General features: G+C 53.0%; 5 protein-coding genes across 5 annotated transcripts; 3 read left to right on the top strand and 2 right to left on the bottom strand.

The window, feature by feature from the left end:
* The first annotated feature begins 256 nt into the window (after positions 1 to 256).
* On the top strand, positions 257 to 6,365 carry pkhB (putative sensor histidine kinase/response regulator). The gene is made up of 3 exons (XM_025589112.1): positions 257 to 5,718; positions 5,778 to 5,891; positions 5,955 to 6,365. Exons 1-3 carry the CDS (start codon positions 382 to 384, stop codon positions 6,243 to 6,245), a joined length of 5,742 nt encoding a protein of 1,913 aa, XP_025436169.1. The 5' UTR covers positions 257 to 381; the 3' UTR covers positions 6,246 to 6,365.
* BO95DRAFT_46504 (uncharacterized protein) lies at positions 6,366 to 7,002 on the top strand. Its single transcript, XM_025589111.1, has one exon. It carries the CDS (start codon positions 6,486 to 6,488, stop codon positions 6,903 to 6,905), a length of 420 nt encoding a protein of 139 aa, XP_025436168.1. The 5' UTR covers positions 6,366 to 6,485; the 3' UTR covers positions 6,906 to 7,002.
* Positions 7,003 to 7,094: 92 nt separating this feature from the next.
* Positions 7,095 to 8,659, bottom strand: BO95DRAFT_448550 (allantoicase). The gene has a single exon (XM_025587875.1). The coding sequence runs from the start codon at positions 8,308 to 8,310 to the stop codon at positions 7,201 to 7,203; it is 1,110 nt and encodes a 369-aa protein (XP_025436167.1). The 5' UTR covers positions 8,311 to 8,659; the 3' UTR covers positions 7,095 to 7,200.
* Positions 8,660 to 10,072: 1,413 nt separating this feature from the next.
* On the bottom strand, positions 10,073 to 10,839 carry BO95DRAFT_519334 (uncharacterized protein; the record flags this gene model as incomplete). Its single annotated transcript, XM_025592033.1, has 1 exon — positions 10,073 to 10,839. The coding sequence occupies exon 1, from the start codon at positions 10,394 to 10,396 to the stop codon at positions 10,073 to 10,075; it is 324 nt and encodes a 107-aa protein (XP_025436166.1). The 5' UTR covers positions 10,397 to 10,839.
* Positions 10,531 to 11,109, top strand: BO95DRAFT_46470 (uncharacterized protein). Its single transcript, XM_025589077.1, has one exon. It carries the CDS (start codon positions 10,665 to 10,667, stop codon positions 10,959 to 10,961), a length of 297 nt encoding a protein of 98 aa, XP_025436165.1. The 5' UTR covers positions 10,531 to 10,664; the 3' UTR covers positions 10,962 to 11,109.
* The last annotated feature ends 641 nt before the right edge of the window (positions 11,110 to 11,750 follow it).

Below are 11,750 nucleotides of genomic sequence, written 5' to 3'. Positions count from 1 at the left end.
CCCCCCCCCCCCCCCCCCCCAACCCCTTCGACTGCCTTGAATTTCGAGCCAATCCACACCACCCCTTTTCTTTTCTCTCGTCGGGTCCTTCACCGTGTGCGCTATATACACCATCCCACTCCAATAGCATCCAATACTCTCTTTTTGTCTTCCGACCGTTCGGATCCTCGCTTCGATTGCTCGTTCGGTTTTCGCGTCTTCTGCATATTATCACTATTTTCACCAACTGCTCCCTCTCCCTCTCCAATCTCCTCTCGCCTCCTCCACGAATTCTGTTTGCGGACCGTTTTGTCCGAGAGATGAGTGCCTCAGTTGGCTCCTGTGGAGTTGGATTCGCTCAGGAGAATTGATTTGTGACCGGCGGTGGAGGGAGAAATTAGGATGGGCGAAGTTAACAGCATGAAGACACCTCCGCTTCCATCGCCGGCCGAGGCCCCTTCGCCTGTCGCCGCGCCCCAATCCCATTGTCGACCTTCCCTGCAGTCAACCAATTCTATTTCTGTCCACGATGTTCACTATGCAATTGATGGAGATGCGCCGTTGGAGAAAAGTACGTGGAATGCTAACTCTCACTCTTCCTCTATATCGCACGAACAGACTGCGACCGCATGCCACATTCCGTCGCCTCCGAAAAAAGAAAGTCCTGAAGCGGGAAAAGGAACCCAGGAAGATCAAGGGCGCAGTCTGCAGACCCTCAAGGAACTCCGAAGGCAGATGGAAGAATTACTGGTTTATCAACAAATGCAACAATCTCAAAACCAACCCTCCTCGGCTGTTCGAGAGATCTCTGCATCGCAAACCGATCCCGCCCCACAGAGCACCACAGAGTCAACCAGGAAGCGACCCCTCAATGTCTCGTTTGCGAAAACCCTCTCAACGGCGGGAGCATTGCCTTCTGCATCATACTCCGACTCCACTGGTTCTGGCGGCACAATCAGAGCCATGGATTCCAACACCTCTCCCGACAACCTCCCCGGACCAACTCCGTCTTACCCTTTTCCGAGGATGGAGTCGCAGTTTCCAACGAGAGCAGCACGGGACTCCGCATTCAATCACAATGGTTTCAAGTTGACTCTGCCGGCAGATAAGATGAAGGCCCGTATGGGGCCCGCCGATATCCCGGACGATCTAGAATCCGCTGCGACACATCCTCGAGGTGTATTTTTGCCCCCTCATTATAGGCCTGTACCTGAGGACCCCGCCTACCCGAGTCCCAATCTGTATGAACTTACTCTGCAGTTGAATGCGGATCCCGGGTTAGATGCATGGTGGGCGAACGTGGTCCAGATTTTGCAGACGCACTACGGAGCAGAGAGAGCATCTCTGGCCGTACCGGGAGACGCGACGGATTTGGAGAATGTTCCATGGGGCCAGAAAGCGGTCTTCGACCCAGACGCCGTACCTACCGACACGGAAGACGTGCGAACGGATCGACTACCAAGTGAGGTCACTTCAAGCGGCAATAACCCCGCAAAGGAGAGCAGCGAAGGAACAGGGAGGAAGAAAGGGCTCGTCGCAGAAGCTCTTTTGAATGGGTTAAGAGCTGCTCATTCACCGAAGCGACCGTCCCTTTTGGCACGGCACTCGTTCGCTGGCTTTGGAAAGGAACGGAAACACTCAGACTGGCGCGATGCGGATTCTCAACGAGACGAAAGTATCGATTGTCTACCGAAGACAGAGAACAAGCAAGCAGATCCTGGGATTGAAACTCCAACCAACGAACCGGTGTCATCGTTTGGACTGCAAAACTATCGCCAAGCAGTTTTTCCCGTGCCCCGACCGCTGGAAGTCGAATCCGATCCGCTAATCAAGAGAACTGGGGTGGTGAAGCTCTTCGGGCGCACCGATCCTGTTGTTTTGACAAGAGAATATTCAGAGGGGCCGGCTGATCGACCAGGTCAAGGAGATCCTCTCGAAACCCCAGAAGACAAACCTCAGGCTACCCCTACTGTTGAACCAAATTCCTCCAATAAACCATCTACAGCTCGAACGCGAACGGTATCCAATCCTGGTCTGTTCAAGACTAGGGTGACCCCGTCTATGGAATTGTTTGATGAGTATGAACAGGTGCCACCGTCTCCTTGGTCTCAGTCCCCGGCTCCATCGCCCGCACCTCGCTCTCATGCGGAGCAGAATCCATTCTTTGTCAGTCACGCTGTTGATGAAAGCGCATTCGCAAAGAATCCTCCCCCTCACGATTATTCGAATTTGGGGCCACTGGAAGCCATTGGCGTTGACCTGGCCAAGTCGGTGGTTCACATTCCTCTTTTGCATGTCGGCCACGCCAAGGATCCTTCGCCATCAACCTTACGATTCCCGGTCGCCGTGATCTCCATATTGTCTCCTATTATCCCTTACCCCACGAATCTGAGAAGATCGTTATCGTATCTTATGCCTCACCTCACCACTTCGTTCTGTCTCGCGCAACACTACAGCCAGCTTGAGCGTCAAGTCACTTCACGGCTTGAGGCTCCTCGCTATGGCCAGCTCCTGGGACTCGGCGGAACCTTTTCTGATGAAAGCAGCGAGCTGGAACTGGTCGCAGGTCTCAGTGGCCATGTGAGCTATACGATAGCGGACGATGGCTCTTTGTCAGCTCGAGCTAGTATCTCAAGTCCAGAAGAAAGGTCAAGTTCTACCAAGCTCAGCCCATCGCTATCTAATCTTGGAACACCTGGGGTCGATCTCGGTCTTGTTGCGTCAGGAGGCAGCAATTTCTGCGAATCACCTGGGGTGGTACCTAAGACAGGGACCGATAATCCCGATGGCTACTTCAACGTGCACCAGTCGAAAAGTTTTCGGGACGCCATCACTCAGCATCGGAACAGATTGACTAAGATGAGACAGAACATGGCATCATCAGACCCCACGTCACCCGGGAGACTTGTAAGCAAGTCTGCCGAGGAAGACGCCACACCGCAAGACCAGAGTCCAGGCGTTGTATCTCCTCTGCAGGATGTGAAGGGATCCCAGGTTATATCACCAACGCAGACTGCCTCCCGCCATCCCTCAACGAATTCCTTCTACGCCCAGCTGCAACGCGAACTACCCCGTCCATTCTCTGATACAGTGGCGCAACTCATGCTGAACTCGGTACCATTACATCTTTTCCTTGCGAAACCCCAGAGCGGAGAAGTAATATGGACCAACTCGAAATTCGATGCTTACCGAAGGAGTCAGCCTCAAGAACAGAGATTGCGAGACGTTTGGCAGAATATTCACAGCAGCGAAAGAGAGCACATGTCTCAGGAATGGGCAAACGCATTACGTACAGGGTCACAATTTACGGAACGGGTCCGGGTCAGACGCTTTAATGACGAGTCGGCATATCGATGGTTTATTTTCCGGGCAAACCCTTTGCTATCTTCCACCGGGGAGGTGCTTTACTGGATCGGATCGTTTCTCGACATACACGAGCAACATATTGCCGAATTGAAAGCTGCGCAAGAGAGAGAGAAATTCGCGACCGATGCCAAATATCGAGCCTTCTCCAACTCCATCCCCCAGATTGTCTTCGAGGCTACAGAATATAGGGGCCTCATTTTCGTCAATGAGCAATGGCACCTCTACACCGGTCAAAAGCTGGAGGAAGCGCTGAACTTCGGCTTTGCCAAGCACGTCCACACCGATGATCTGGAGAAATGTGGCCTTCTTTCCCTTTACCTTTCTGAGCCGCAGAAAATCGAGTGCACAGCCGAACCCGGCGAAAGTGCAGCGGAAGCCATACGTCAGGCTGTCTCACAAGACAGTCAATTTGGCCAGGGCGTTACACCTGCATTGGAAGAACTTGTGAGGCGTGGAGTCGCCTCGGTACAGAGGGACGAAAATGGACGTGTCTTTTACTCTACCGAAATAAGGCTTCGCTCCAGGGGCGGGGATTTCAGATGGCATCTTGTTCGTCTGGTTTGTGTCGAGACTAGCAGTTTTGGAAGCGGAGAAGGAGAAGCTTCATGGTACGGTACATGCACGGACATCAATGACCGCAAGAATCTCGAACGCGAACTCAATAAAGCCATGCAGCAACTCAATAACCAGATGGAATCGAAGACGAAGTTTTTCAGCAACATGTCTCACGAGATTCGCACTCCGCTGAATGGTATCCTTGGCACCATCCCTTTCATTCTCGACACCCAGCTCGACACTGATCAGAGACGTATGCTCGACACTATCCAGAATAGCTCAACCAACCTTCGAGAGCTGGTTGATAACATTCTGGACGTTTCTAGAGTGGAAGCCGGCAAAATGACAATGGTCAACTCATGGTTCCATGTACGGTCTGTGATTGAGGATGTCATCGACACCGTCTCGTCTAGGGCGATCGACAAGGGCCTTGAAATCAACTATTTGATGGACGCAAATGTGCCACCCATGGTTATCGGAGACAGGTTCCGTATACGACAGGTCCTCATCAACCTTGTCGGCAACGCAGTCAAGTTTACTGCTCAGGGTGAGATCCATATATGCTGCTCCATCTATGATGGTGCCCCGACTACTCCCAAATCCACGGAGTTGTTGTTGAATTTCGACGTTGTGGATACCGGTAAAGGTTTCAGCGTCAGGGATGCAGAGCGATTGATGCAGAGATTCAGTCAGCTGGGACAGAACGGCTCTCAGCAGCATGCGGGTAGCGGTCTCGGGCTATTTTTGTCGAAACAGCTTGTCGAAATGCATGGCGGCAAGTTGACGCCCACCAGTAAGGAAGGGCAAGGTGCCAAATTTTCGTTCTATGTTAAAGTCGACGCTCCTCCACCGCCAACTCCCGACGAGCCGCGGCTTGTCCGTCAATCGTCCAGCACTTCTGACGTCTTCCTCGAGCACCTCAAGCCGAATCCGCTGCAGAAGATGCTGTTCAGGAAGGACTCTATGGATAGCAGAGGACCCGACGCAGCCGATTTCTCCTCTACTCTTGAGACCTCTTTAAACCAATCACAAACGAGCTACGAGACCCCTATACGCTTTCCTTCGGTCAACTTCTCCGAGAGGTCTTCGATCTCCTCGGCCCTTCCTACCCCCGACCCCTACACGCTGGATCCGTTGGCAAGGCTTGACAACTCCAAGTCGGCCCTCTCAAGCGGCGATATCTCGCAGCCAACGGCGCAATCTTCCTCCTCACCCTCGCAAGAATCATTTGCCTCGACCAAGCCTACGGAGTACACCGGGTCGGACGCGCAGCCTTTACCCAGCTCTTACTCGATCCTTATTCTTTGTCCTCTGGACAATACCCGCCAAGCTATTAAGCAACACATCGAGCAGGTGGTCCCTCTGGAAGTCCCCTTCTCTATCACTTCCACCCCTGATGTGGAAGATTGGAGGGATTCGGTCAGCGATGTCACGAAGCTTACTCATTTGGTCCTCAACCTGCCCAACGTGGATGACGTCCTGGATATGATGCATTATGTCTCCGAGTGCGAGTTGGAGACCGCACCAAGTCTGGTCATCATCTCCGACCTGTATCAGAAGCGACAAATCAATGCTAGAATAAAGGAGTTGGCCTCTAGCGGGAGACGTATATACACTGTTCCGAAACCGGTGAAGCCGTCCGCCTTTTCCTCTATATTTGATCCCGACAATCGACGCGATTTGAGCAAGGACAGGAACCAGGATATGGCCCGGGAAATCAACAACAATTTCAAGACCATGTCGAAGATGGTGAAAGAGGTCATCGGCAACAAGGGTTACCGAGTGCTACTTGTTGAGGATGATGATACGAACCGTATGGTAAGTGTGAACACATGTGGAATTCGCTGTGTGTTACCCTGTATGCTAACGTGTTTCAGGTGATGATGAAATACCTCGACAAGATCAAGGTCATGGCGGAGACAGCCACAAATGGACAAGAGTGTACAGAAATGGTGTTTTCCAAGGAACCAGGATACTACTCTCTCATTATTGTAAGTGAAAGATATCGCAGCAAGCGGACTCAATGATCCCAAGTTCGCTGACACGACCTGCAGTGCGACATCCAAATGCCCATCAAGAACGGCTACGAGACGTGCCGTGACATTCGTGCTTGGGAGTCAAAGAACCACTACCCACAAATCCCGATCATGGCCCTTTCGGCCAACGCGATGACCGATCAGATCGAGGATGCCGCACGTGCTGGCTTCAACGACTATGTCACCAAACCCATCAAACACAATGAACTGGGCAAGATGATGATGGGGCTCCTAGACCCCAATCGGCCATTACTTCTTCTACGGGACCGCCTCAAGGCCGAGAATGCGGAGAAGTTCCGCTCCGAGTAGATGCTTCCGCCAGCGTGAACCGTCCTTGATCGCACGTCGGCAATTCCTCTTTTGTCTCCTCTCAACTTTCTGCGCGTCTCCAACCTCCGGCAGCGGCAGTCAGAAAGTGCCACAATGTACTGCTACGTATTCAAACCTGATTTATTCGCTTTGTGCCAAGGGGGTCTATAATATCTTTCGTCTCTTTTTCTCTTTTTGTTTGGGACCGGGAACGAAGTATCGGACGGAACGGCGCCCCGGATGATATTTCGAGTCTTGATTAATATTGCTTTCTACGCCACACTTATCACGGTTGTGACCACGTTCCTCCATGGCATTTGTTTGCATTCGGCATGCCAGTTCGAATTGATACCTTTCAGCATTCACACGGGGCGGGGGTTTTCATGCTTGTTGTGTTGTTCTTTGGACCAGCGGACTTTAGTTCATGGCGTCAGTTTGTTCTCTCAGGGAATTTGTGTTGAGAAAATCCCTCCATCTTTCTTCTTCTGCCTTTTCCCAATACCGACACCGACACCGATACCGATACCGATACCAGATTTTCACGAGCATGACCTTTCTACCATTCTGGAATTGTATTTGCAACACCCAACAGAGCATGTGTTATTTTCGCCGCGGCGTTTCCACTGTTGTCGATCGATTGATTGTGATCCCTCACGATGAAGTAGATTATTGAATTTTTATAGTGATATACCCTACCTAGTCTGGCTGCTAGCAAGCTATAACGATGAATTATACGGAGCTTAACGTTGTTCCTGCGTTGTTGTTTTTTTTTCCCCAGTATAATTTATCCTTAGGCGAATGTCGAAAACACATTACTGTACTGGAAACCTCCCCTTTCCGGTACATGATCTTCTGAATAATGAATTTATGTAGGATCGTATCTCTCATTATTTGCAATTTACCACGCTGAAGATTACATACTAAACAGAAGGCACCGCTCATCACAAGCCTCGACCTAGGCCCGTCTGCCAAAGACCCGGAAGCGCTTCACGCCACCGTCCGGCACGAGGGTCAACTTCACATGGGTGAACGCCTGGGTATCGACACCTGCGGCCAGATCCGCACCCTGGAAGACATGCTCGGTATCGGCCTGACAGCGCTGGTCGCCCTTGACGATCTCCACCCAGCCGGGATGATCATGGGCGGGCACGGCGACGGGGCCGCCCTCGCCACCCTCCCCCTTCACCAAGCCGTGCACGCGGACCGCGCGGGGGAAATTGCCCCGGAAGTCCTTGGTATCGACGACGACCCTGGACACGGCGCCCGGCAGCCCCAGCTGCACAATGGCCCAGTCGACATGGCCCGGGGCGCGCGACCGCGCCGTTTCCCACCCATCACCCATATCCTTCCCGCGGCCGGGCAGCAGCAGATTCGAGCACGGGGTATAATGCTGATCCGAGGCCGCCAGCGCCAGACCCCCGCACAACGCCGACGACAGCTCCTCCTCCTCCTCTTCCTCATCTTGTGCACCAGCGACAGCCACCCTCTCCCCGCGCGCCGCCGGAATCGCATGACCATACAGCCTCAACCGCCCAAAGCCCCCATCGGGGTACATGAGCAGACGCACATGGGTGTAGGGCGTGGGGTTCTTTGGGTCAAATCCGGGAACCCTCCAGGCGCGGCGCTGCGAGGGCCCACAGGGCTGGGGCGGAAGGATGGTGGTCCAGCCGGCGTAGCTGGGGTCGGCGAGCACGGCGTCGTCGGCGTCGGAGCACGTCGCCTGCACCTCGGCCTTCTCGCCGTAGTTGCCGACGAAGAAGCCCGTGTCGACCTCGATGCCCTGGATGGCGGCCCGCGCCGTCCCCAGCTTGATCACCACCCAGTCGTAGGCGTCCGGGTTGTGGCGCCGCGTCTCCCACCCGTCGTACCAGGCGCCCGTGTGGATGAAGACCCCCGGCCGGTTGATCGGCGCCGTCGGCGTGAGGAGGTTCGAGGCCGCGGCGAAGTATTCGTTGCTGCAGGCGAGGACGCGCGTGTTCAAGGCCGAGGAAGCGAGGTTGGTCGTGTGTGCGAAGGTGCTGTCGATTTCGGGGCCGGGGATGTAGGGGGATTCGGTGGTGGCCATGGTGGTGGGTTTGTGACTGGGAATAGGTAGAGTGGAGAGATTGGAAACAATGGAGAGGAATTGGTGTGGAGGAGGAGGAAGAGGAATTGTTGAAGTGAAGGAATTGCAGGGCATTTTATATAGACGACGTCAGGAGGGGCACCTCACTAGTGCAGCAACAGCCGATTCCCGATACAGCGCGCCAGCGATAAGAAATTCCCCCGCCGATTTTCCCGCATTACTCGATCTTATCGCTTCATCGCAGGCCTTTCCTTTCCCCACTTTGATCTTCTCCAACTCCGACACTTGTTGTTGTTTCCACACCTTCATCTTCGACATTCAACTGCGTGATCTTGCGGGATGATAACAGGTGTGTTTGTTTGAGCCTTCGCTCATCTTCCCTGCTCAATTGCTAACAGAGGTAGCTATAGGATCCGACCTCAACCGACCTCAACCGACACCTCACACAGAGGCTGTCAACAAGTGACTGACACCCACCCACACCCGGGCCCACCCACCTCTTCTGCCCCTTGGGATCCCGTTCGGAGGTCTCCGACGCTCGCATCTTTCCGAGGGGAACACACCCTCTCAATTGCAACTCTATTTTCATGATGAGGGGGAAAATTCAACATTCACAGGAAACACATTCCACAGCTACTACTATGCCTCGGGGAGAAATCAAATCCTGTCAGGCAATGTATGCGGTGCTGGAACTTGCCGTGCCGTGACTGTTCCCCCTCACTCCCCTATTACGCCTCGCCGCACCGCTCCTGCTCTTAATACCAAACCCCTCTTGTCCATGTCGTTTCCCTCGGATAAACCCCTCTGCTGGCCGAGGTGGAAGATGCGCTGCATGTGGCAATTGAACCTCCCAAGACAGGGAGTGCGCGCGCGTGTGTGTCAACACCACACGCCGCGACTTTACACGACCTTCGCTTCCCTGGGTTCTGGATTGTGGCAGGACTTGCTAGGCCGAAGAGGGCATGTCGCGTGCCCAATGTAGGACATCAGAGAGGAGGGAGGACGAGCCGTTCACGATTGCTTTTGCGTGACGTGACTCGACCCTCGGCTGAAGCACTATATCTATCTACAGACGAAAAAGAAAATGGGAGGGTAAAAAAAAAAGGAAAGATGCCGTGAACGCCACTCGGACCCCACTTCTGGATGCTCCTCATTGTTTATTGTTCTTTTTCTGGGGGGGCTTTTCTGAGACATATACTTGATCTGATCTCGAAGTGCAAGATGCTGTGTTCGTCTCGGAGAGGCTATGTTACATTCGTTACGTCGCGGGTATTTTTTTTTTCTTTTTTTTTTCTTTTCTTTTTTGTCGCCCCATGAACTATGTGGGAGCTTCTCGAGGGAGGAGGGACACCCTACCTTCCCTGAGCCGTGAGCTGGTCACGAGTGTACTCACTATGGAAGGTGAGGCCATTGCAGTCACTCAGGAAGCATGAGCAGCTTCCATCACATATGAAGCAGAGGTGGGACCGATGATGAAACATTCATTCAACTCATACAAGCAGAATGAGAGGGGAGAGTTCCCAAAAGAAAGGAAACAACAGAATCGAAACCAAAACCAAGGAGACCGAAACCACTCCCGGATTTACTTTTAAATCGCAACGCGCACACTCTTCACTTGCAATTGATCTTGACACCAGTGCGTTGTTCGAATCCACATCTAAACCAACGCCAGCGATGCTATCTCTCCCCACGGTCGGCGCTGCAACCTTATGCCGTGGGTGTTTGTTTTTCTCTTATCGTTTTTTCCCTTTGTTTTTCCCATTCAGCTAGTGCTCTGGGTCGCCACCTCCTCCAGTCGTTTATACCGCCACTCGTATTGTGCGAGCTGCTTTCTTTCCGCGGGAGACAGAGACTTGCCCTTGTCTGCCATCTCCTTCTCCACCTGCTTCAGCATCTCCCAGCGCTTGAGGATCCGCGCTTGGGCATCCGAGATTGATGCTAGATTGGAGTCCTTGGATGCCATGCGGGCTTCGATAGTGGAGTGATAGGAGAGCTTGGCGTGGAAGAGAGCCATGTCGGATTCGTCATACTTCAGCCCGCGTGCTTCGGGGAGAGCAGCTTGGTGGTAAAGGCCCTTGGGTGGCATGGCAGGCCGGCTTGCTATCCAGAGACAGAGGTGGAGAAGCGGCAGAGAAAGACAGTGAGAGGAGAAGAGTATCACAGAGGATCAAGTGGTGAAAGGAGGCTCAAGGGCAGCAAGAAGCCAATGAAGTTCAATCGAGCTTTGTCAGATGAGGGGTTTTCGTTGTGTCAAGTAGTGGAAGTCACTTCTGATGTTTTCCAGGTATATGAAGAAGAGAGGGAGACGACGCCGGCCCAAAGGGTTTGTGTGAGAGAGAAAGCTTTTGTTTCTGATGGGTTTACAGAAGGGATGGCAGAAAGAGGAACGGCTGGAATTGGGGGCTCGAGAGCGGTTCTTCAATGGAGGTCAAGGACTCTCCTTGGTCTTTATCTTAATCTGTTGCCTCCCAGACCCTAATATTCCTCAGTTGTCTGTTTCTCCTGTGACAGGGACCACAGTGATACCAGACGAGGACCATCAGATGCACCTGCTGCCAACAAGGACGAGGAAAGAAAGAAAAAAAAAAGGGCCCAAAACCGACACGGACAAGCCAGCACCACTTTCCTTTTTGATTATTTTGTTTCTATAAATTCCTCGCCTCTGGGATGAGTCGGATGAGGTGTTCGAGATTCACTTGTGCCCAGTCCCAATTGTGTCCTTATCTCGTGATTGTTGCCCGAGGGGGCCAATCCCCGAAACGGATGATGGTATCGTTCGTTTCCTGTTTGGGGTGGAGTTGTGAAACCGTCAAGATGACACCGGCGCAGCCTATCGTCGGCCGGTCTAGGGGAGAAGAGATTGGGGCAGAAGGAGGAGGAGGAAGAGAAGGGCGAGCGGGAGGCGTGGGTTTCAATTAACCTGCTGCAAAGTGCCTTGGGCTTTTCCATGATTGTGCCTGAAAGCGCAGCCTATCCTTCCCTCTCTTTTGAAGATAGCTACCTTCACAACCTTGGTCCGGATCGATGGCAGCGACGGGGAGGGGAGGTGCTCAGGCCCTTCTTTTTTACTCTGTCATTGTCCCTGTTGGCTGATGCGGTTCTTGCATATGTAGTGGGCCGCCGGAAATTTCGCCTCTTCATTCCATCATATAACGAACGCTCACCGAAGTTTGACCCCGTCTTTTTCCAACACGAGCATCATACCCCCGAGGAAAGGAAAAAAAAAAAGGCCATGCGACCTGTTTGTTACACCGATTGATCCCAGTTTACCCGCCAAAAAAGAAATAGGGCGTTCTGCCAGAGAGAATGATGTTGCATGTCCTGTCCCTGAGAGGAATGTCGTTCATTTTTGGGCTAGGTGTCCCAGCGAGTGGCAGGAGGCGATTTCGGTTGACCTTGTCGGGACGTTGGGTATTTTCCGGGGTAAAATGGGGGAGCGG

This window comes from Aspergillus brunneoviolaceus (genome assembly GCF_003184695.1).
Source record: "Aspergillus brunneoviolaceus CBS 621.78 unplaced genomic scaffold BO95scaffold_133, whole genome shotgun sequence".
In the NCBI taxonomy this organism is placed as follows: domain Eukaryota; kingdom Fungi; phylum Ascomycota; class Eurotiomycetes; order Eurotiales; family Aspergillaceae; genus Aspergillus; species Aspergillus brunneoviolaceus.
The sequence above is the reverse complement of the archived record's forward strand: the minus strand, read 5'-3'. Positions and strand labels throughout refer to the sequence as shown.

Excerpts from the sequence above, each read along its gene's own strand:
- pkhB (XM_025589112.1), top strand. The coding sequence starts at position 382 with ATGGGCGAAGTTAACAGCATGAAGACACCTCCGCTTCCATCGCCGGCC. Across the intron at positions 5,719-5,777 it reads ATGATGATACGAACCGTATG|GTGATGATGAAATACCTCGA; the intron begins GTAAGTGTGAAC and ends AACGTGTTTCAG. Across the intron at positions 5,892-5,954 it reads GATACTACTCTCTCATTATT|TGCGACATCCAAATGCCCAT; the intron begins GTAAGTGAAAGA and ends CACGACCTGCAG.
- BO95DRAFT_46504 (XM_025589111.1), top strand. The coding sequence starts at position 6,486 with ATGATATTTCGAGTCTTGATTAATATTGCTTTCTACGCCACACTTATC.
- BO95DRAFT_448550 (XM_025587875.1), bottom strand. The coding sequence starts at position 8,310 with ATGGCCACCACCGAATCCCCCTACATCCCCGGCCCCGAAATCGACAGC.
- BO95DRAFT_46470 (XM_025589077.1), top strand. The coding sequence starts at position 10,665 with ATGGGTTTACAGAAGGGATGGCAGAAAGAGGAACGGCTGGAATTGGGG.